The sequence below is a fragment of the Choloepus didactylus genome, chromosome 17 (genome assembly GCF_015220235.1).
Source record: "Choloepus didactylus isolate mChoDid1 chromosome 17, mChoDid1.pri, whole genome shotgun sequence".
NCBI classification, from domain to species: domain Eukaryota; kingdom Metazoa; phylum Chordata; class Mammalia; order Pilosa; family Megalonychidae; genus Choloepus; species Choloepus didactylus.
The window spans coordinates 47,854,949-47,878,668 of record NC_051323.1 but is presented as its reverse complement, the minus strand read 5'-3'; the positions used below and the strand labels follow the sequence as shown (position 1 = coordinate 47,878,668).

General features: G+C 35.1%; 1 protein-coding gene across 3 annotated transcripts in view; it reads left to right on the top strand.

Moving 5' to 3' along the window:
* Positions 1–23,720, top strand: part of PPM1B (protein phosphatase, Mg2+/Mn2+ dependent 1B) — a 140,678-nt gene that overhangs the window by 51,364 nt on the left and 65,594 nt on the right. For all 3 annotated transcript variants that reach the window (XR_005212401.1, XM_037807271.1, XM_037807270.1), the window contains exon 2: positions 18,776–19,635. Coding sequence is in view for 2 of the 3 variants with exons in the window: in XM_037807271.1 (XP_037663199.1) it covers positions 18,790–19,635 (846 nt within the window). In the remaining variant the exon portion in view is untranslated. The remainder of the gene's footprint in view (positions 1–18,775; positions 19,636–23,720) is intronic.

The window sequence follows — 23,720 nt, the reverse complement described above, 5'->3', positions numbered from 1 at the left end:
AGTTTTCTGAGTGTTTTTATCAAGAAGAGGTGCTGGGTTTTTGTTGAATACCTTTTCTGCATCAAATGAAATGTTCATGTGGGCTTTTTTCCCCCTTAATTTTATTATCATGGTGTACCAAATTAATTCATTTTATGTTGTGCCAATTTTGCATTCTTGGGATAAATTCCACTTGATCATGGTGTATAATTCTTTTAATGTGGTGTTGGATTGGTTTGATAGTGTTTTGTTGAGGATTTTTACAATTACATTCATGAGGATATTGATCTATAATTTTCTTGTGATCTCTATCTAGCTTTTTTATTATGATGATGCTGGCCGCATGAGTTAGGAAGTATCTTCAATTACTTGGAAGAATTTGAGCAGGATTGGTGTTAATTCTTCTTGGAATGTTTGGTAAAATTCAACAGTAAGCTGTCTGTTCCTGGACTTATCTTTGTTGGGAGGTATTTGATGACGGGTTCACTCTGTTTACTTGTTATTGGTGTTTTGAGATCTTCTATTTTCTTCTTGAGTCACTGTAGGTAGTTAGTGTGTTTCTAGAAATTTGTTCATGTCAGCTGAGTTTATCTAATTATTGATTGATTTCTTTTTCATTGCATTTGCTGGGCTAGTCTTTCTGTATCTATTATTTTTCTGGGGGGTGGGTTCCTTCATTTTAATATGTTAAAAATGACATAATCCAGTTTATCTCATGTGTCACTTTCAGAAACAGTGCAAGTAAAGTATTTTTGCCATTGCAATAGACATTTCTAAAAAGCAAATTTTGTGTGTGGATGTTCCTGCACTTTCAAAATAGAAAGAAAAGAGAAGGTACCACAGTTCTCTAAGGATGCCTATATATCACACATTGTAGAAAAACAATAAAAATAGGCTTCAGGAGTTTCAATGAAAGTTATAACAGATTTCATGTTCTTCAGTTTGCTTGCTGACTTAGATCACCTGATTAGAAGCCTGTTTTCACTGCTGCTTTGCTAACTGCTTTTGGTATTTTCTAGATAATAGTTGTAACCATCTATAAAGAGTGTTACAGACTATTTCATGTAATTTAATGTTGTACTGAATATTCTCCAAAGGAATTTTAAAATAAAGTTCACTTGTTGGTATACTTTATCCTTCACTTTTGTTCCTTCTATGTCTTTTTGTTGCACATGGGTTTTAAAAATGTAGCGTGTTGGTTGATGGGTTTTGTTTAGTATTCCAGCCTGAGGATCCCATGTCTTTAAATAATAGGTGAATTTATATTTGTTGATATGACAATGTGTTTGATGTGAGTTTTATCATTATGTTGTGTGCTTTCTATTTTTAATATTATTTTAGTTTGCTAGGGCTGCTGTGATAAAGACCATACACTGGTTGACTTAATAAGAATTTGTTGTTTCACAGTTTTGGAGGCTAGAATGCTGTATTGGTAGAACATGCTGTCTCTGAAGTCTGTAGTATTTTGATGTGACTTGCTGTCAATCAGTTGCTACCTCTATCATGTGACGATGTGTCTTCTTCTGTCTCTTCTATGGCTTTTCCTCCTCCTGCTCAAGGGTCTGATTCTCTTCAGTATTTCCTTTCCTTTCCTTATAAAGTCTCCATTCACTGAATTAAGGTCCATCTGGTTCAATTTGGTTTCATCTCAATAGGACCTTTGAAGATTCCATTTACAAATGAGTTCACACCCATAGGGCCAGGGTTTAGGACTTGAGCATGTCGTGTGGTAGACATGATTCAATAGGAACAAATGTTTTAAAAAATTAAATATATTACTGTCTTTATTTTCTTTCATTTAATTTGAGTATGTGTTCTTTTCCTATTATTTATACGTTTTGTAAACTGTTTCTCCTATACTTTATATTAAAATGAATTCTATATATTTTAATGGAATCTGAAAGATTAGGAAATTAGTATACTTCTGATACTTCCCTGCGTTATCATCCACCATCTGATTTTTTTAAAATTCAGTTTTAATGAGATATATTTGAATACCATACAATCATCCAAAGTATCTAATCAATTGTTAACAGTATCATCATATAGTTGTATATTCATCACCCCAATCTATTTTTTAAACATTTTCTTGGTAGCAGAAGAAGTGAAAATAAGAATAAAAAATAAAAGAACATCCAGAACACCCCCTTGCTCCCCCCTATTTTTCATTTAGTTATGTGTCCCCATTTTTCTACTCATCCATCCATACACTGGATAAAGGGAGTGTGGTTATCCATAAGGCTTTCACAATCATACTCTCACCTCTTGTAAGCTACATTGCTATACAATCTCTTCAAGAGTCAAGGCTGCTGGGTTGCAGTTTGATAGTTTCAGGTATTTACTTCTAGCTATTCCAAAGCATTAAAACCTAAAAAGAGGGCTGTCTATACCGTGCATAAGAATGCCCACCAGAGTGACCTCTTGGCTCCATTTCGAATCTCTCAGCCACTGAAAATTTATTTCGTTTCATTTCGCATCTCCCTTTTGGTCAAGAAGATGTTTTCAGTTGTCATCCTGTGTTGCCAGGGACATTTACACCCCTGGGAGTCAGGTCCCACGTAGGAGGGAGGGCAGTGAGTTCACCCACTGAGTTTGCTTAGCTAGAGAGAGAGGTCCACATCTGAGCAACAAAGAGGTAATTAAGGGGAGACTCTTAGGCACAATTATAAGCAGGTTTAGCCTCTCCTTTGCAGTAACAGGCTTCTTAAGGGCAAGTCCCATGATAGAGGGCTTAGCACATCAAACCGCCAGTCCTCAGTGTTTATAAGAACATCAGCAACAATCCATCACCATCTGATTTTGGTCTTCTTCCTCCTCTTTGGTCTTCATTTATTTATTTTATTAATTTTGTTTTGAAATAATGTCAAACTTACAGGAAAGTTGCAAAAATAATACGAAAACAATACATAGAACTCCACTAGAATTCCAACATAAATCTTCACTTGGATACCCAGACTTACCTCTGTTAGCATTTTGTGGCATTATATCATTCTTTCTATCTGTCTGTCTGGCTGTCTTTCTATCTCATAAGTATTTGAGAGTAGGTTGCATATATCATGCTCCCTTAACACTTAATACTTCCAGGTACATTTCCTGAGAATAAGGACCCTTGCAATGTAACCATCTTAAGTACAAGTTCAAGAAATGTAACATTGATATAAATGTTATTTTTTCAGTTGTCCCAATAATGTCCTTTTTTCTTGGATTGGAAGATTTTTTTTAAATTTTATTTTAGTAACATAAACCCTAAAACCTAAAATTTCCCCCTTTAACTGTATTAAGATATATAATTAATTCAGTCATGGTAATTACATTCACAGTGTTGTGCTAATATCACCATCATTCATTACCAAAACTTCCATCACCTCTGACAGAAATTTTGTACCAATTTTGCTTTAAATCCCTCCTACCTCTTCCCAACCCCTGGTAACCAGTATTCTGCGTTCTCACTATATGAATTTGCTTATTCTAATTGTTTCATACCAGTGAGATCATACAGTATTGTTTGGTTTTTGGCTTATTTCACGCAACTTGATGTGTTCAAGTTTCATCCATGTTGTTGCATGTATCAGAACTTCATTCTTTTTCATAGCTGCATATTATTTCATTGTAATAAGCACACTGCGTTTTGCTTATCTGTTCACCTATTGACACTTGAGTTGCTGCCATATTTGGCAATAGTGAATAATGCTGTGAACATCAGTGTGCAAAATATCTGTTCAAGTCCCTGCTTTCATTTCATTTGAGTGTATACCAAGAAGTGGGATTCCTGGAAAAATGGTAATCTATACTTAACTTTTTGAGAAAACACCAAACTATTTTTCATGGCAGCTGCATCATCGCATATTCCCACCGAGTGAGTGTTTCTGTTTCTCTATATCATCTCCAATACTTATTATTTATTATTATTTTTTTGATAGTAGACATTCTAAAGGCTATGAAGTAGTATCTCATTTTTTTTTAGTCTGAGTTTCTCTTTTTTTTTTTTCATAGCTTACATTAGGTGTATTTTTCTCCGTATACTACACCATCATCAACACGCCTGCATTAGTGTCTTAACGTTTGTCACATTAACAAAAGAATGTTCTTATGCTTGTACTATTAACCCCGGTCCATCCACAACAGGTTTACTGTGTTATCCAGTCCTGTTTTTTATCTTCTAACTTTCATTCTAGTAAAATATGTGATCCAAAACTTCCCCTTTCAGCCATTCATGTACATAATTCAGCACTGTCATTTATCTTTACTTCTTTTTAATTAATATACTTCTTCACTATTTAATAGTTTTAGACAAATCTGTCTTCCCCCTTAAATAAAAAATCCACATGCTCATGCTCTTGTCTTCACTTCTTTGCTCTACATTCAGTATGTTTTAGTTATTATTTATACATGATGGTTATTCATGTTTACTACCAGTTCTTCTCTAGTCATCTCTTGTTTAGCTGGAATTTGTCCCTCCCTCCCTCCCTGCCTCCCTGCCTCCCTCCCCTCCCCTGCCCTGCCCTGCCCTCCCTTCCCCTCCCCTCCTCTCCTCTCCCCTCCCAAAAAAGACCTAGGAGAATAAAATTGCTTTCTTGCATGTATGGTTATCTAGTCAGAGATAAATACTTCGTCACCCTTTGCTTCCTTTAAGTGTTAGAGACTGTGTCCCTTCTGTCTGGATTGTAATTTGGAAGACTGAGCGTAGCCTAATGTATGTAGTGCTCTTTCCAGCTTTAAGTGGTTTTATTTAGGGGAAGTGTTGGGAATTGAGGGATTAGTTCCTCATGGGATTCTTTGTTTGCCTTTAAAGTCTAATAACTTTAATATATTGTTCTATTTTCCGTTAACCCACATTGTAAATACGTTTCTTTTCAAGCCTTTTAAAATTTTACTGACCTTTTTAGGTGGCTGTATAATATTTTCTCCTGTAGATCATGGTTTCTCAACCTTGGTACCATTGACATTTTGAACCATTGATTGTTGTGGGGGTTGTCCTGTGCATAGTAGGATGTTATAGCAGCATCCATGCTCCCTGTTGACTAGAGGCCAGTGACACTTCTTGCCCCCCAGACCCCCAGGTTGTGATAACCACAATGTAAAAATGGCCTCTCAGGGACAGAATCTTTCCTGGCTGACAATCACTGGTGCAGATTTACTCCATTCCTCTATTGTTGGAAATGCAAGTTAATTTTATTTTCAATATAAAAAACACTGTAAAGAACATGATCATACACAAAGTTTTTCCTCTTTTGATCTGTTTCTACTGTGGTGAATTACATCACTGATTTCCAAATATGGAATCATTTTTCTGTTCCTGTTTTGTTATAGAGGATTGCTTTTTAATATGCTGATTCTGTTAGTATTTTTGATACCTTGACATAATAATAATACAGTAATATTTGCTTACACTTTGAATTATTTCTTTTAGGTAACTTCTCAGAAACAGAATCAGCAAGTCAGAGTTTCCAAATTATTATATCATCTTGGTATTTTTAGAATACATTTCTAAGCCACGTTAGCATGATTGGCAAAAATCACAGGTGGGAACATTTTCCGTAGCCAGCCTTCACCCTTGCTGTTTCCAACACTTTGGTTGGAATGAGACTTACCTCTGACTTAAAATTTTTTTAAATAAACTTTTTATTTTGGAATAATTTTGGATTTATAGGGAAGATGCCAAGATAGTACAGAGAGTTTCCATATACCCCTCACCCAGCTCCCAGTTTCCTTTAAAGTTAACCTACATGACCGTGGTACATTTGTCAGAAGTAGTAAACCAAAATTTGAACTATGCTATTAACCAAATTCCAAACTTTGTTTAGATGTATCAGTTTTTCCAATGATGTCCTTTTTTTCCCCTCTATCACGGTTCAGTCTAGGATACCACACTGCCATTTAGTAGTACTCTTGCTTTTAGAGCCCCAAGAATTTATTTAGTGATTTTTGATTTTTTAAAAAGAAGAAAAAATTTTTAATGTGTTAACTACTTATGACTGGAGTTTAAGAATACAGATTGTAGACTAGTCTTGTTTAAATCCTTACTCATCACTTAAGTTATGTGGTCTGGATACACTAGGCAGCACCAGTTTTCTCATTTGTAAAGTAAGAATGTACTAATAGTGCTAACCTTATTAAGTTGTTACTAGAATTAAATATGGTATAGTACATGTACATCGCTTAGTAAAGTGCCTGGCATATAGAGCTCACAAAAAAACTTAGACATTATTATTGTTGTTACTGTTTTAATTTTTCAATCAAAAAGTCCAGCATAGTAGTTTTCAGAAACCCTTGGGTAAAATCTTGTGTATAGTCCTGATGGCACCTTGTGTTTTTTGATAGGAAGCAGGTGGGGTTGACAGATTGTTCTATTATATAAGACTTTCCAAGATCTGTGTGTCCCTTCTAAGAAATAGTGTGCCAATTGTAGTAAGGAGGAGGATTTTGCAGTATCTAACATCATTTAGTAAACATTTTATGATTTACTTTGTCTACAGATTCTTGGTCAAAGGTCTCTTTGAGAATTGTTTGCTTTTTGATATCTGTTTTTCTAAAAGGTAGGATTTAAGTTAATGTTTGTAAATCATTTAAAATAATGCCTGGCAACATAGTAAATGCTATAGAGGTATTTGCTTATTCCTCATTGTCCCAAATAAGATAAAAGAATATTATGATTAAATATTGAAGTGGGCCCTTAGAGCAAAAATTAAATGAGCTGATGGGATAAGAGGCCTGTTAACCCTCTCAGATTAGTCTTCTGGTTCCCCCTGCATGGGATTGGTTTCAGACCAAACTTCTCTGTAGTCTGCCCCATCACGTTATTGAGACAGCTGAAGATTCCTCCTTTGGGCATTTGGCTGGTAAAAGGAGTAATATCTGACATTTGTAATTATTAAGATAAAAGGGGGATATAAATAAAAGGGAAATATAAAGTTGTTTAAGTAGTTTCTTTCTCTGTATGTCCTGTAATTAAAATTTCATTGAGACCCAGAGTATTCAGGTTTGGTTGCTCAAGGGGAGGTGGTCATAATTTTGGTAGAACTTGGATAGACAGCATTACATTAAAACAAAACCAATAGGTTATGGAGAATGTCAAACATTCACAAAAGTAGAGATAAAAGTATATTGAACCCTCATGTACCCATCATCCTATTTCAGCAGTTACTGACATAGGGTATTTTTGACTATGTAAACTCGCATAATAACACCGTCACTCTATAACCAACCATTTTCATTTTTGTATTATTTTCTTTTGTATATGTAACTTTATATTTTAAAGAAGAGTACAAGTATTTTTGTTTTTCTTTTCTTTTTTTTGTCAATAGTGTTAGGAATAATCCATCATTTTAACAGGGGATTACAATTTCTATTTTATGCCCTTCAGCCTACCCCCTTTTTGTGTTCATTGGTTCTTTTATTTCCCATATTTTATTCTGACTTTTAGTTTGGAAAAGACACTGGTATTTTTATGTTGTGTTAGACATAAGGTGATACACCTTGGTTTCCATGTATTTATAAACATAGACAACTTCTAATATAGAAGTGTTGATTTTTAGAAAAAATGGATGGGTAATTGTGGGGATTTGGCATGTAAATTTTAATCTTAAATGTTAATAAATAATTGAAGGACAATTGCAGCCCGACTTTGAACTTCATAGCCAGCCCTTATGTCAACATTCCTAATAGATAATATAATCTTTTAAAAAATGTTTTTATGTTAAGCAAGTACCTGCTTTTCATCTACTGATTTCTAGATCTGCCCTCTGGAGCAAATGAAATAAGCCTGTTTTTCTTTTTACAAGGATTCAGTACTCAATATTAGTTATGGTGGGGCTTAATACCTCCTCTTTAGTCTAAGCAGTCCCAACTTTAACATTATTCATAGGGAGTTTTCTGAGCTGCCTGCATTCCTCATTCTTATGTTTAGAATATGTTTTTCTTGTGTCAGTGTCCTTCTTAAAGTGTGTTCTTAGAACTGAATGCAGTGGGTGGTCTACATGTTTGGCAAGTGAGGACATTGAGATTTTACTAATTTAGGCTTATATTTAGGTTTTCTTAGCTTACGAATTTGTATTGGGAACTGTGATAGTTCAGCCATTTGGTTTTAGTAGGCCTCAGTAATGTGAACATTACCAGATGCATATTTATGGCAAGCCAGCCATTTCATTTGGTGCTCATTAAGTCATTCCACAACTATTTACGAAGTGCCTGCTCTATGCCATGCATAGTTTGGAGAGTGAGCCAGGTAGATGTAGTTCCTGTTCTCATGGGGTTTATATTCTGGTTGAGTTAAACAAGTGAAAAATTTAATGAAAAACAAGCATGAGCAAAATAGGGAAATGAAATGTGATGGTGCTGGGAGGATGCTTTAGATTGGGTGATCAGGAAAGGTCTCTGAGTTGTCATTTGGGCTGACAGGGGAATGCAACAGGGCATTTGTCAGTGGGTGCCATTCCAGGAGGAGAAAAGAGTAAACACAAAGGTCCAGACTAGGGGAATAAGCATAGTATATTTGGGAGGAATAGTAAGAAGGCTACTGAGAACAATAAGAGATGATGGAAGATTTAGTTACAGGAAGTAAGGTTGAATAGATACCAGGAGTCAGATCATGCAGGGCCATAGTAAGAAGCTTGAATTTTCTTCTAGAAAAGGCATTGGACTGTTTTAAGCAGGAGAGTGACATGATTGAGTGCATTACATGTAAGAAAGATCACACTAGAGAATGAATTGTAGGGAGGTAAAAGTAGAAGCAGGTCTGTGAGTTTAGAGGTTATTGAAATAGTCCAGGCAAGAGATGATTCCTTGGACTGGGATAGTGTTGGTATACAGGTGGCGAGAAGCAAACTGTTTTGGGCTATATTTGGAGGCAGGGTAGCTAAAATTTACTAATAATATAGTGAGTGAGAGAGAACGCAGATTCAGTGCTCTAACATGCAGATATTTTTGTTCATGTTGGAGAAACGGAAATATGTCTCAACTCTGGAGAAAAAAGCTGGCTTTTAGTATTTTTACCGTATTGTACTTTGGTGGTGGTTAAGAGCATGGACATGAAGCATGGACATGGAGCCAGACAGCTTGGGTTAGAATATTTCTGCTATCTTCCTTAGACAAGTTACTCAGCATTTCTGTGATGCAGTGCCCTTGTCTATAAAATGAGGACAGTATTATCTACAGTATAAGGTTGATATAAAGACTAAATCAAGTTGATAGTGGCATTGATATAGGTGAAGTTAATATAGGCCTGGTCATATTAAAGATGCTATATAACTATTAGGTTTTTTTTTTCCTGAAGAGTTTTCACAAGAGTAATTTGAGTCCAGGTAATGCTAGCCGTATTGCTGACATTGCACACTAACTTCTATGTAGTAAGATGCAGTTCTCTTTAATCATTACTTTGTATGTTTTGGTTTTCCTTAGGGGAATCTCACATTTTTTGCTTTCTGCCTTTGTGAAAATAGTGGAAATTTTTGTTTTTTTCCTGAAACTATATGTTATTAGCTAAAAACAGCATGAATAGCACATCTGTTTGAAAGCATGCTTGCACTACAGTGGATTAGGCTGAACAAATGTCACGTAGGAGTTGTAAGAAATAGTGAATTTTAGCTAACATGCCTGGTAATATAGATTTTCTTCTGATGTCTAGGGAAGTATCTGTTAACCCTGTTTCTATAAGATTATAAAATGTACCATGAGAACTTGGTTCACCCTGTGCTTACAGAAGTGCAGTTCAGTTGGATGGGAGTTTGATACTTGTACTTACAATGTAGCTTCACTAAATATTTAATTTTGTTCTAAATTCCTTACAGAAAGGGATTTTCCCCTCTATTACTGTGGTAGAAGCTTCTCTTTATGAATTTATCTGCTTTACCTTAGTTTACTGAGTTAGAGGCCATTGCATCTCAATTTTTCATGCTTCTTTGAATGTAGAATTCGTATTTTCTTTGTCTTCTATTTTTTAAAATAGCATTCCTGTTGGATTTACTTCTTCAAGGAAACAATCTTAATATCAAAATGAATAGGATGTATCTGCTGAGTCTTAATGGCACATTTATTGTAGCAATGAGTGATTGTTTTGTTTTCAGAAGGAAAAAATGTGTATCCACATTGATATTCATAAGGGTTTAGATTTTTATAGGTTAGAGCTTTTGATTCCTAAAAAAGGGGTTTATTCTTGTATTCCTAATTGAAACAGTATTTATCAAAAGGTAGTTTTTTTTTTTTTTTTTTTAGAAAAACTTGTTTATTAACATATTTATGCACAGGAAAATATTAAACATCAGCATTATTGTGCACATTTTTTTAGTTTAGAAACAGGGCACAGAAATTTAAGTAACTTGTCCAGATTAATAACCATTAAGTATTTTTGGCTCTCTGATTCTACCAAGATTGACTCCTGAGATCATGCTAATAATGCTGTATTCCTAATTACATTTAATTTCAGAAAAACAGAAAAATATGCTAGATTTATAATAAATAGATTTAATGCTTCACTTGCTATTATTTTGTATCTGATTTTATTAATTCAAGTGACAGATCAATAAAACCTGAGGTTACTTTACTGGTAACACATATAACTACTAATTTTCAAAAGATACATTTTAAGTGATTACTAAAAATCAAATTTCTTCCAAAATTATGTTTCCAGTATATGGACATTGTTTAAGGACTCTGATTTTATGTATTCTATATCTCCATTTGTACACACCCTGACAAACTTAGTTAAGATCATTATATATGTGTATACATATATAGATGTATGCTCCCTCTTCTAATAATAGTCCCTTTTTTGAGATAAATTAAAGCTCTCTAACTTTGAGTATAAAACTAACCAAGAGCCAAAAGTGGGGGAAAAGTTCTTACAGCAATATCTGCCTGGAAATTTGTCAACCTCAAGTTTGTCACACAAATAAAATTTGTAAACCAATTAAGTAGCCTGAAATTTTGGGTATACGATATTTGTTTCCTTTGAGTGAATTTTTATGCAATTTTGTGTACATTTTTTTTTAAGTTCAGTTTTATTGAAATATATTCACATAAAAAGGTACTGAATTTTAAGTAATTTTATTTTTATTTGAAATTTTATTTTATTAGGGTACATAGTTTATGTATCTCTTCTAGGAAATCAAATACTATTTCAAAGCTTTAATGAAAAGCAGCATAGCTCTTCCCTGTATCACTAGATTCCTGACCTACAACACTGTTCTTCTACAAGCACTTGGCAACTCTTATAGTTGTTCCTTCTGCTATTTGTCTTTGGACTTCTTTTTTTTTTTTTTTTAATTAAATTCAGTTTTATTGAAATACATTCACACACCATACAATCATCCATGATATACAATCCACTGTCCGCAGTATAACATAGTTATGCTTTCATCACCACAATCTATCTCTGAACATTTTCCTTACATCAGAAAGAACCAGAACAAGAATAAAAAATAAAAGTGAAAAAAAGAACACCCAAATCATCCCCCCATCCCACCCCATTTGTCCTTTAGTTTTTATCCCCATTCCTCCACTCATCCATACACTAGATAAAGGGGGTGTGATCCACAAGGTCTTCACAATCACACTGTTACCCCTTGTAATCTACATTATTATATAATTGTCTTCAGGAGTCCAGACTGCTGGGTTGGAGTTTGGTAGTTTCAGGTATTTACTTCTAGCTATTCCAATACATTAAAACCTAAGAGGTGTTATCTATATAGTGCATAAGAATGTCCACCAGAGTGACCTCTCGACTCCATTTGGAATCTCTCAGCCACTGAAACCATTTCGTCTCATTTTGCATCCCCCTTTTGGTCAAGAAGATACTCTCAGTCCCACGATGCCGGGTTCACATTCATCCCCGGGAGTCATACTCTGCGTTGCCAGGGAGATTTACACCCCTGGGAGTCGGGTCCCACGTAGGGGGGAGGGCAGTGAGTTCACCCATCGAGATGGCTCAGTTAGAGAGAGAGAGGACCACATCTGAGCAACAAAGAGGTACTCGGGGAGACTCTTAGGCACCGTTACATACAAGTTTAGACTCTCCTTTGCGGTAATGAGCTTCATAAGGGCAAGTCCCATGCTCGAGGGCTCAGCACATCAAACCGCCAGTCCCAATGTTTGTGACAACATCAACCCCAGTCCAGGTGAGGATGTCCAACACATCCACACCTTCCCCCAGATCCTCGGGGCTGGGGAGGGGGAGGCTGTAAATATATTTTTTATTATCTGCTTTGGACTTCTTTTAAAATAATTATAAAAGAAAAGAGATGGTTACATAGGTTTTTAAGAAAATTTTCAATTCTAGATATTTATCTGTTGTACTTATATCTATCATTCCTTGTCTTCATCTTCCCTATTTATATAAAAATTAATTAAGTTAGAACTACGTAAATCTTGCTTACCTATGCATCATATAGGGGGCTAAGACCTCAACACCCCATTAAAATTTCATGTCTTTTTAAAAAAAATTTTCCTCTTTTCCCTGAAACATCCATCCTGGAGCTCTTCATTCTCCTACGCTATAGGACTTGTTACTGGCTAGGTCTGCTGAACAGGTGTCAGAACTTCATCAACCTGAGAGTCCTCACTGTCCTGTTTTGGTTTATACTTGAATGTGGGCATAGCATTGTCCTATAACTTCATGAGAAACTGTGCTTGGGAGGCAAAATTTTTAGGCCTTTCACGTCTATACAATATTCCTCCTTTGCATTTGATTGGTATTTTGTCTAAGTGTATAGAATTGTAGTGTGTAATAAATTTCCCTCTATTTTGAAGATAGTACTTTATTGTATTCTTATTTTCAGTATTTAGTATGAGAAATCTTACTTTTTCATTTTCTACCTTTTTCTGTATTTTTAATTCTAGTAATTATTTCTGAGATTTTTGTCATAGTTAGTTCTGTTTATTTTCTTGAATATATTTCCAAATTGACTTGCACTGATATTATACCAGTCTATATGTGTACCAGCAAAATACAAATATGTTTATGTCTCTAAGAGTGTGATTACCAACCCTTTGAAATTTGCCAGTCTGATACATGAAAAATGATATCTCAATGTAGTTTTTTTATTGCCATTTATCTTATAAATGTGAGGTTGAGCATAGTTTAAGATCCGTTTGTGTTTTCTTTTTTCATTTTTCTCTGATGTTGGTTAGCTTGTGATATGGATTGCAATTCCTTAATTCTTATCAAATAGTATGCTATTATTTTACTTTATACTTTAATTTATGTTTTAAATTAAACATTTACAAATGCATTGAAATTACATAAACATATACAGTTACATTTTGGTTACATTTAGAGAACCAAATAATTCTGCAAGCCTTGTTAAGAAAAACAATACCTCTTCTTAGAGAAGAGTCACCAGAAGCAACCATTTAGAACTCTTAAAACTGATTCATTTTGAATTTATCCTTACATATCTAAGTAGTATGCTTCTATTGCTACTATTGATTTTTCAAATGTAGGAATTAACCTGTTGATCTCCTATAATGGCAGATGAGATTTATCTCTTTCACCCTGCTCCCCACTTCCCCCAATACGCATGCTTCCTTTCCTTTCTCATCATTTCAAGATTGGATTGCTTCTTTCCTGCACAAGTTCTTGTTTACTTTGGAATTAGTAAGTTTTGTTTAGTGTTGCTGTACTAATCATGAATTCAACCCCAAATTTTCTCCCACTGAGATCATTTCTATTCTTATTCTTGAGTCCTTGTCTGAGAAGCGTTTTTCTTTCTCTGTGAAAGCTTATTGAAAATTTTGATAATGTAGTTTATGTCTATTTTCATCCATTTGCTTGCATGGGATGGAAACTCCCTTTCAATCTTGAAATTCATGCCCTTTGATTTTGGAAGTTTTCTTAGATTATCTTAAAAAAATTATTTCTTCTTTCATTTTTTCTTAGTTCTCTCACACCTGTTTTTTGGCTCTTGAATCTCCTGTACTTATCACTATTTTTACCGTCTTTGTCTTCTGCTTTAATTTTTGGCAGTTTTCGTCAGCTTTTATCTTCCCACTGTTTTCCTCTGTAATTATGATTTTACTTGACTTCTGTTCCTTTGGATATTCTTTTTTCCCTTTTGATAACATCCTGTTGTTTCATAGGTTCAAAATCATATCCTATCTTTCTGACAGTAGTTTGCTTGCTTGTTTCCTTCCTTTCTTTTCCTTATATCCCCTAGTCCCTTTTCTTCAGGCGGCCCTTTTCTACTTGTTTTGTTGCCTGTTAGGAAAATTCTTCTATGTCTGACCATGGACTGTCCACCTATGTTAAAGTGGGCATTAAATAACTGATTAGAAGCCCTGTGCCTGTTGATGAGATTTATTAGCTGTGGGGTTCACTGCAGGTTGATAGAGCTGCCTGGTTTAAAAAAAATTTTTTTTTTTAAAGATAACCTCCCATGTTAGTACCTTTAGATTTTTCCTCTAGGGCTAATGAGGTTGGTTCTCTACAAGACTTCTCATGTTTTGCTTAGGACAGTATAAATGGTTGCCAGCATTTTGGGAAATGATATCTGAAATAAGGCTTATATATCAAAGAGTAACTGTGTATATTTTCACTTAATTCCATGCTTTATGGAGGGATACTAAGTACAGTGTGCAGGATATGGCCTATCTGGGGTGGGAGATGGGTATTGTTGGGGAGAGACTTCAGTGGTCTTGATAATGTTCTATAAACTTAAACTATGAGGTGATTACATGGGTGTTCCTTTTATTATCTTTAATCATGTGTATGATATTTTGTAATGTTTTAAAAATTAAATTATATGGGACAACCCAATTTTAAAATAAGATCAATTTGGAACTTTAAAAAAATTACCAGTTTGCAAAAGAATGCAATCCTTGATAGACCCAAGAGGTCTGCTGGTGACCTAAGCTCAGTCAATTAGATGCACATTCCCAGAACTTTGAATCTTGAACAAATGACTTTCAGACAGAGGAAACAGATGGAAGGTAGGAGTTATTGCAGTGAAAAACAGTAGCAGACAAATAAGGCTAAGTGTACCTTTCTTGTGATTGTTCAGGTTCAGGGGCTCCTTTGATGGTTTTCCAAGCTTGCCTTCCAGTCGTCCTTCAATTTTAGAATCCAGTAGCTTTCTATTGAAGATCCCTCCCTCCTTCTCTCCTTTCTTTATTTCTAAATTAAAAATAAATTTCTAAGCTGTTACCTTGTAAATGAGTTCTTGTGGATTTTGAACCCATATGTTTTTAAACTGTGTGAAATGGCAGCATCTTAATTGTAAGAACATCAGGAAAAATGGAAACTACAACTGAATATTTTTTTTTTGCATAATGGGTAGATGGAATTGAAAAATTATTTAATAAGTACAGTCCACAATTTGATTTCATTTGGACTTAGATATCTTTGTTAAGGTGTCTTTTTAGATGAGACAGCTGTTAAAAACAAGTATCTAGATAAAAATGTAGTTAAAACCAGGCTTTTAGATAATTTGGGTCACAGAGTATGAAACCAGTATTCTCAGAAATAGTCAAGTATGTTGTCCCTCATTGCTCTTAATACAAAATACAATATTTTTAGTAAGCAGAATGTTATTTTGCCTTACTGGTTCAATGAAAAAAATAATTTTTACGTATAATTAGTCTTATCTTTTCAAAATTCTTGTTTATGTAGTTTATTAGTACAGTATTATATAACTCACAGATAAATACAAAATTTGTATTTGCAGTAGAGTGTATATATAAATTCATCAGGTTTTTAAAAAATGGGGATATATAATTTTGAAACGTTGGGTAAAGAGAGATACTTAGATCTAAATGGAAGTCTGTTGTGGATCTAAATTACTGTCTCAAAGTGTGATTCTTAAATCACCAGCTGTGCTTTTTAGGTCCCATCCAAGATTTACTGAAAATATTTGGAGGTGAGGATGGGGCAATGGAATCTCCATTTTTGAACAAATATTAACAGCATTTTATGGTGTTTACTATGTGTCAAGTACTGTTCTAGGCACCTCACATTAATTTGTTCTTCATGGCATCCCTGTGAAGTAGGTTCTATTATTACCTATACCCATTTGATAAAGAAGGAATTGGAGGCACAGGTAATTAAGGAACTTGGCCACTGTCACACAGTGGTGAGTGTTAGGGCAAGGATTTGGACTTCAATAGGAAATACACAAGGTAATTCTTATGCACACCCTTGAGAACTACTACTCCAGGATAAGTCATTTGAATGTGGAACAACTTTATTCTATATTTATAGCGAAGTTTGGCAGGGATAGAGGGTGGTGGTGAAGCATAGTAGTACTCAAAGTTATACCCGAGGAGTTTGTTTGTATGTTTGTTTTTCCTACTTAACAATGGCTTTATATCCATGGGAATGGATTAGATTTAAGATCTTATTTTTCTTGGGTACATACAGTTTCAAACCACCACACTCCACCCTCTGGACCCCCAAAAAGCATGTTCTTTTCACCTACAAATACATTCATTCCATCAGAACATTCCCAAAGCCTTAGGTATTTCAGTAATAATACTAAGTATGAAATCAGTTATCGGTGTGGTTTGTCCTAGGGCACAATTCCTCTGTGTCTGTGGATCTGTGAAACTAGAGAACAAGTTATATGCTTCCAGTATACAAAGGAGGGACAGGCACAAAATAAACATTTCGATTCCCAAAGGGAGAAATTGGAAGAAAACATTTCTTTTATCCTGCAGGGCATACTCCATTAGATTTCAAGTTCTGAGAGTCATCTGTGGAACAATGTTTCATCCTCTGGGCTTGACTGGGTGACAGCCTCAATCCTTCCAAGTGCTTGTGCAGCAGTCATGCTCTTCCCTAATACTGGGGTGAAGGCTCCACCCTCTTCCAAGCATCAGGATGGCAGCCAGGCTCTCCTGGAATGTCAGGGCACAGGTTCCAGCCTCATCAAGTGTTTGGGGCACAGGCTCCAGCCTCTTGAGAACAGTGGGGTTGCAGCACTGTTCTTGAACGATCGGATGGAAGGCCCGCCCTCCCAAGCACTGGGTACTCACTCTGTCCACACACATAGGTGGGCCCACTCTCTTGGCCTGAGATGTCTTGGGTCCAGACCTCAGCTTCCATGTTTCTGCCCTTGAAGTGATTTTTGTTTCAATCTGTCCCTTTTCTGTCCGTTTTAGACCAGGCTAGCAGTGGCTCCATTAATACAGATCTCATAAAAAAAACTTAGCACTTTTGCATGAACTACACAGGGGTCCAATCCATTAGGCAGAAGGACTTTTTACCGATCTTTTCTGGATAACTGCACCTCTAATCCTGGCTTGCTCTGAAACGGCTGACTGGATCCATGTTCAGTTAAACGCTCACATGGAGTACTAGTCTCTGGGGACTTGCTTTCCAAAAGGTCAGGATTTTCCAAACCATCAGTTTTTGGTTTCTTTGTGCCCAGGAATTCAGTTCTCATCTTATCCCTTTCCTGTTGCATTTTGCTGTAAGCTGCAAGGAGAAACCAGACTGCACTTTATTTAGCTTGCAGATCTTCTCAGGTAAATATCCAAGCTAGTAGCTTTCAAATTCTGCCTTCCATCCAGCATCAGAACTCAATTTTTCCAGGTTCTCTGACAGTTTAAAACAATGATTGTCTTTCTTACAGTTGCCAATAACACGTTCATTGTTTTCTTCTAAGGCCTCATCAGAAGTACCTTTTGCGTCCATGTTTCTACCAACAGTCTCTTCAAAGCAATCTAGGCCTTTTCTATCAAGTGCTCTATTTCTTGCACCTCTACCCATTACCCAATTCCAAAGCCATTTCCACATTTTTGGTATTTGCAATAGCAGTACCCCACTCTCCTGGTATCAAAATCTGTTTTAGTTTCCTAGGCTGCTCCAAGCAAATACCATGAAATGTCTTTAACAAAGGGAACTTATTAGCTTACAGTTTTCAGGCTGAGAAATCAAGGCATTATCAAGGTGATGCTTTTTTCCTATAGACAGCTGCTTGTGATACTTGGCTCTTCTGTCACATGGCAAGGCACATGGCAACATTTGCTAGTTTTTCCCTTCTCTTCCAGGTTTTGTTGATTTCAGCATTTTGCTTCTATGACTTTCTTTTTCTCTGTATTCATTCAATTTATAAAAGACTTCAGTAACAGAGGTTTTTTTTTTTATGGTTTTATGGCTATAACTGAGTATAAGTTGTCTGAGTGTTACTTTATGAATTTGTTAATACTACATTATTAGAGTTATCTTTTTTTAAAAACAATTCAAGTAATAACTATGCAAATTTCATTTTGATGTATGATAGGACATTGATTAAATCAAATGTTTGTGTGGAGGTTCTATGTTTAATTGAATTTTGGGCTTGTCTTCAGGATCTCCAGGCAAAAAAAATCTTGATTTCAATACTTGTTTTTGGAAGGCATTCTAGAATATATTACTATAATTTTCTACCTTATATATTGAATAAGATGTTGTACCATTCTGAATATTCTCATTGTTTAGTCTATTAAACCATGGACTTACCTTGTAAATTGAGTTAAAAAAAAATTCTTAACCGAGTTAATTATCTTAGTTTTCCTTTCCCCTATTTCTCAACCTTGGCTGCACATTGGATTCACTAGAGGGCTTTTGAAAAAATACCTTTATCTTTGTGCAACCTTCAGTGATTCTAATTTAATTGGTCTGGTGATTTTAACGTGCTAGAGTTGAGAAACCACTGTTTTAGAAGAAGGGTGCAGGGGGAAATTCTTGATTTTTGGGTTCTGTTAAGTTTTAGAGAATTGCTATAAAATATACTTGAGCTAGGAGTTAGTAGAGAGTAGGTGGAATATTGTACATAACTTTTGTATCAAATTTAAACATTTAAACGCCCCAATTTTTTTTTTCTTTCAGATTGATTACTAAACATGGGTGCATTTTTGGATAAGCCCAAAACTGAGAAACATAATGCTCATGGTGCTGGGAATGGCTTACGTTATGGCTTGAGCAGCATGCAAGGATGGAGAGTGGAAATGGAAGATGCACACACAGCTGTTGTAGGTATTCCTCATGGCTTGGAAGACTGGTCATTTTTTGCAGTTTATGATGGTCATGCTGGATCCCGAGTGGCAAATTACTGCTCAGCACACTTATTAGAACACATCACTAATAATGAAGACTTTAGGGCAACCGGAAAATCAGGATCTGCTCTTGAGCCTTCAGTGGAAAATGTCAAGAATGGTATCAGAACTGGCTTTTTGAAAATTGATGAATACATGCGTAACTTTTCAGACCTCAGAAATGGGATGGACAGGAGTGGTTCAACTGCAGTGGGAGTTATGATTTCACCTAAACATATTTACTTTATCAACTGTGGTGATTCACGTGCTGTTCTATATAGGAATGGACAAGTCTGCTTTTCTACCCAGGATCACAAACCTTGCAATCCAAGGGAGAAGGAGCGAATCCAAAATGCAGGGGGCAGCGTAATGATACAACGTGTTAATGGCTCATTAGCAGTGTCTCGTGCTCTGGGGGACTATGATTACAAGTGTGTTGATGGCAAGGGTCCAACAGAACAACTTGTTTCTCCGGAGCCTGAGGTTTATGAAATTTTAAGAGCAGAAGAGGATGAATTTATCATCTTGGCATGTGATGGGATCTGGGATGTTATGAGTAATGAGGAGCTCTGTGAATTTGTTAAATCTAGGCTTGAGGTATCTGCTGACCTGGAAAATGTGTGCAATTGGGTAGTGGACACTTGTTTACATAAGGTATGTAAAGTTTTTTCTTATAATTAAAATGTCCTATTAATTTGGAAAGGCATGGTAAGTGAAACTAGGCAGCTTAAATTTTTAAAATTAAAAAAATTTTCCTTAGGAAAGACCTGTGTATTTTAAAATATTTTCTTCACCAGGATTGAAACCATTGTTTTCTGCCATCCTCATTCCCCCCAGCCTTATCATTTGAAAATTAAGTTTAATGAATTTGTTATATTTGTTGTCATTTAAGTACTTAATTGTTTTCTTCTGTGGCCTTTTTTGATTCAAATTCATGACATTGACAATAGCCATCTTATGCCTGATTATAAAGCAGCTTGATAAAAAAATGATAAAATAGATATATTAAAAGATCAGTAGCCATATAAAATAACAGAAGATACATCAGAAATCTAGGCTATGGTAGTTTGAGAATTTAGTTCTGAGTGTCCTTACAGTTAAGACAAAAACTGAAATAAAAGTTTGAGTTGTATATTTCTTCTTGACTAAAAGAAGTTTTTCTTGTCAATAAAATCTAAAAGGAATTTGTATGTCACTTTCTGTGTAAGTAGTAGATGAATATCTTATGTAGTACTTTTGAATAAGATAAAAATTCTTTTCGTAGATTTAAAAAAACATTTTAATTAGAGAAGTTGTAGATTTTCAGAAAAATGTAGAAAATACAGCATTCCCATATGTCGCCCCCTTCCTGCCATTATTAACCCTTTGCATTAGTGTGGTACCTTTGTTAACAATTGATGGAAGAATATTATAATTGTACTATTATAATTATACTATTAACTATAGTCTACAGTTTACATTAGGATGTAGCCAAAGACTTACATAAAATGTAATACTATCTGTGGAACATGAGGGTTTAATTCAGAGTTGTAATTTTCTATGAATGTTAACAGTGATAGAAAATATACACAAACAGATAATTAACAGTTTTCTTGGAGATCTTTAAAATATTCATTTGTTTCAGGTGGGTTTTTGACATCTGTATAGCACTCAATTAAAATCTGTGTTGTCTGGCCAGTGCCTGGAATGTTGCAAGTATTTTTTGGTAAAACTGACCATTTGGTGTATGAAATAAAGAGTTTGACTTGTTTATTCTCTCTAGATGGAGAACCATTCTATCTTCCCACCAGGTAGGTTGCTGCAGAAGCTATAGACTTAGCCAAAAGTTTTTCAGGAAGGGTCTTTGGGTCCATGCAAATGCCCAAGTTTTGGTGAAGTATCTACTTCTTCTCCGTAGACGGGAGTGATACAGCTTCTTTGAGAAATTTTAAGGGCTGGTTACCAGTGGGTACCTTTTTTTTTTCCTGAAAGAATTTTAATAATGATACTTCTAGCTCTTCTGATTTTCTTTTCTTTTCTTTTCTTTCTTTTTTTTTTAATTTTTAAGAGCACTTTATCCATTTTACTTCTCAGGATAAGTTAAGTATAGAAGTACTGATAATTGTCAATAATCAGTGATCAAATAATAAGTGGTACTAAACATTTCTTTCTCTTCAGACTCTAAAATGCAGTGATTCTGATCTGCAGCTTGTTGAGATGAAAGCAGACATAGAGTTTTTGTCTGGCTACCAAATGAAAACAGCATTTTCTTCCTGATTATGAAAGTAATAACTGCTTGTTGCTGAGAAAAAATAAATCCAGATAATAGAGAAATCATAGAGAAACACTCAAAAATTTGCCACTCACCCAAGTTGGCTACTTTCATTGTTTTGATATATATCTTTCCAGTCTTTTTTGCCTACTTGTGAATATGTATTTTTTTTTTAAATATATAAAAATGAGATCATTAAACTTGTTCTGCAACTTGCTTTTTTCATTTAACATGATATTTTTTGTCCTTTTGTGTCTGGCTTATTTCACTCAGCATAATAATGTCCTCTAGGTTTCACCCATGTTGTTGTGTGCATCAGGACTTCATTCCTTCATAGAAGTGGATAATATTTCATCATATGTATATATTACTACAATTTGTTTCTGCATTCATTGGTTGATAGACAATTAGGTTGCTTCCATCTTCTAACAGTTGTGAATAATGCTGCTATGAACATTGGTATGCAAATTTCTGTTTGCATCCCTGCTTTTGTTTCTTCTGCATACGTACCTAGTAGCAGGATTGCTGGATCATATGGCAGTTCTATATTTAGCTTCCTAAGGAACTGCCAAACCATCTTCCACAGCAGCTGTACCATTAATATAGTCCCACCAGCAGTGAATTAGTGTCCTATTTTTCCACATCCTCTCCAACACTCGTAGTTTTTTGTTTGTTTAATAGTGGCCATTCTGGTAGGTATGAAATGTTGAACATCTTTTCATGTGCTTATTAGCCATTTGTATTTCTTCTTTGGAAAAATGTTCATGTCTTTTGCCCATTTTTTAATTGGATTGTTTGTATTGAGTTGTAGGATTTCTTTAAATATTCTGTATGTCAAACCTTTATCAGATATGTGGCTTCAAAATTTTTTCTCCCATTAAGTTGGCTGCCTTTTCACCTTTTTGCCAAAGTCATTTGAAGCACAAAAGTATTCAATTTTAAGGAGGTCCTATTTATCTATATGTTTTCTTACGTTGCTTGTGCTTTGGGTATAAGGTTTGAGAAACCACTTCTTGCCACAAGATCTTTAAGATGTGTCCTTACATTTTCTTCTGGGAGGTTTATGATTCTGTCTTTCATATTTAAGTCCTTGATCCATTTTGAGTTAATTTTTGTATGAAATGTGAAATAGTGGTCCTCTTTCATTCGTTTGGATATGGATAGCCAGTTCTCCCAGTACCACTTATTGAAGACACTGTTCTGTCTCAGTTGAGGAAAGTTGGGAGACTTGTCAAAAATCAATTGACCGTAGATCTTAGGGTCTCTTTCTGAACTCACAACTTGATTCCATTGATCAATATGTTGTCATTATGCCAGTACCATGGTTTTTTGACCTCTGTAGCTTTGTAATATGCTTTAAAGTTAGGAAGCATGAGTTCTTCAACTTCATTCTTCTTTTTCAAGATGTTTTTGGCTATTCAAGGCCTCTTACCCTTCCAAATAAATTTGATAATTGGCTTTTCCATGTCTGTGAAGTAGGCTGTTGGAATTTTCATGGATATTGCATTGAATCTTTAGATCAATTTGGGTAGGATTGACATGTTAATGACATTTAGCCTTCCAGTCCATAAACACAGAATATCCTTCCACTTCTTCATTCTTTTAGCATTGTTTTGTAGTTTTCTGACTATAGTTCCTTTATATCCTTGGTTGTGTTTATTCCTAGGTATTTGATTCTTTTAGTTGCTATTGTAAATGAAGTTTCTTTCCACATTTCCTCCTCAGATTGTTCATTACTAGTATATGGACACACCACTGATTCTTGCATGTTGATCTTGTATCCTGCTACTTTGCTGAACTTGTTTATTAGCTCTGGTAGCTTGCTGTAGTTTTTTGGGACTTTCTAAATATAGGATCATGTTGTCTGCAAATAGTGAAAGTTTTACTTCTTCCTTTCCAATTCGGGCCCTTTTGTTTCTTTTCTTGCCTAAGTAGCTCTAGGTGGAACTTCTAGCAAAGTGTTGAATGACAGTGGTGACAGTGGGCATCCTTGTTTCGTTCCTGATCTCAATGGGAAAGCTTTCAGTATTTCACCATTGAGTATGTTATTTGTGGGTTTTTCATATTTGCACTTTATCATGTTGAGGAAATTTCCTTCAATTCCTGTCTTATAAAACGTTTTTATCAAGAAAGGATGATAGATTTTGTCAAATACCTTTTCCGTGTCAATTGAGATGATCATGCGTTTTTCCCTTCCAGTTTGTTAACGTGATAAATTACATTATTTGATTTTCTTGTGTTGAACCATGCTTGCATACCTGGAATAAAACCCACTTGGTTGTGGTGTATAATTCTTTTAAAATGCTGTTGGATTCAATTTGCAAGTATTTTGTTGAGGATTTTTGCATCTATGTTCATTAGATTGGTCTGCAATTTTCTTGAAGTATCTTTATCAGGCTTTGGTATTAGGGTGACTGGCTTCATAGAATGAGTTAGGTAGTGTTCCCTTCTCTTCTTCTTTTTTTTTTTTTTTGAAGAGCTTGAGCAG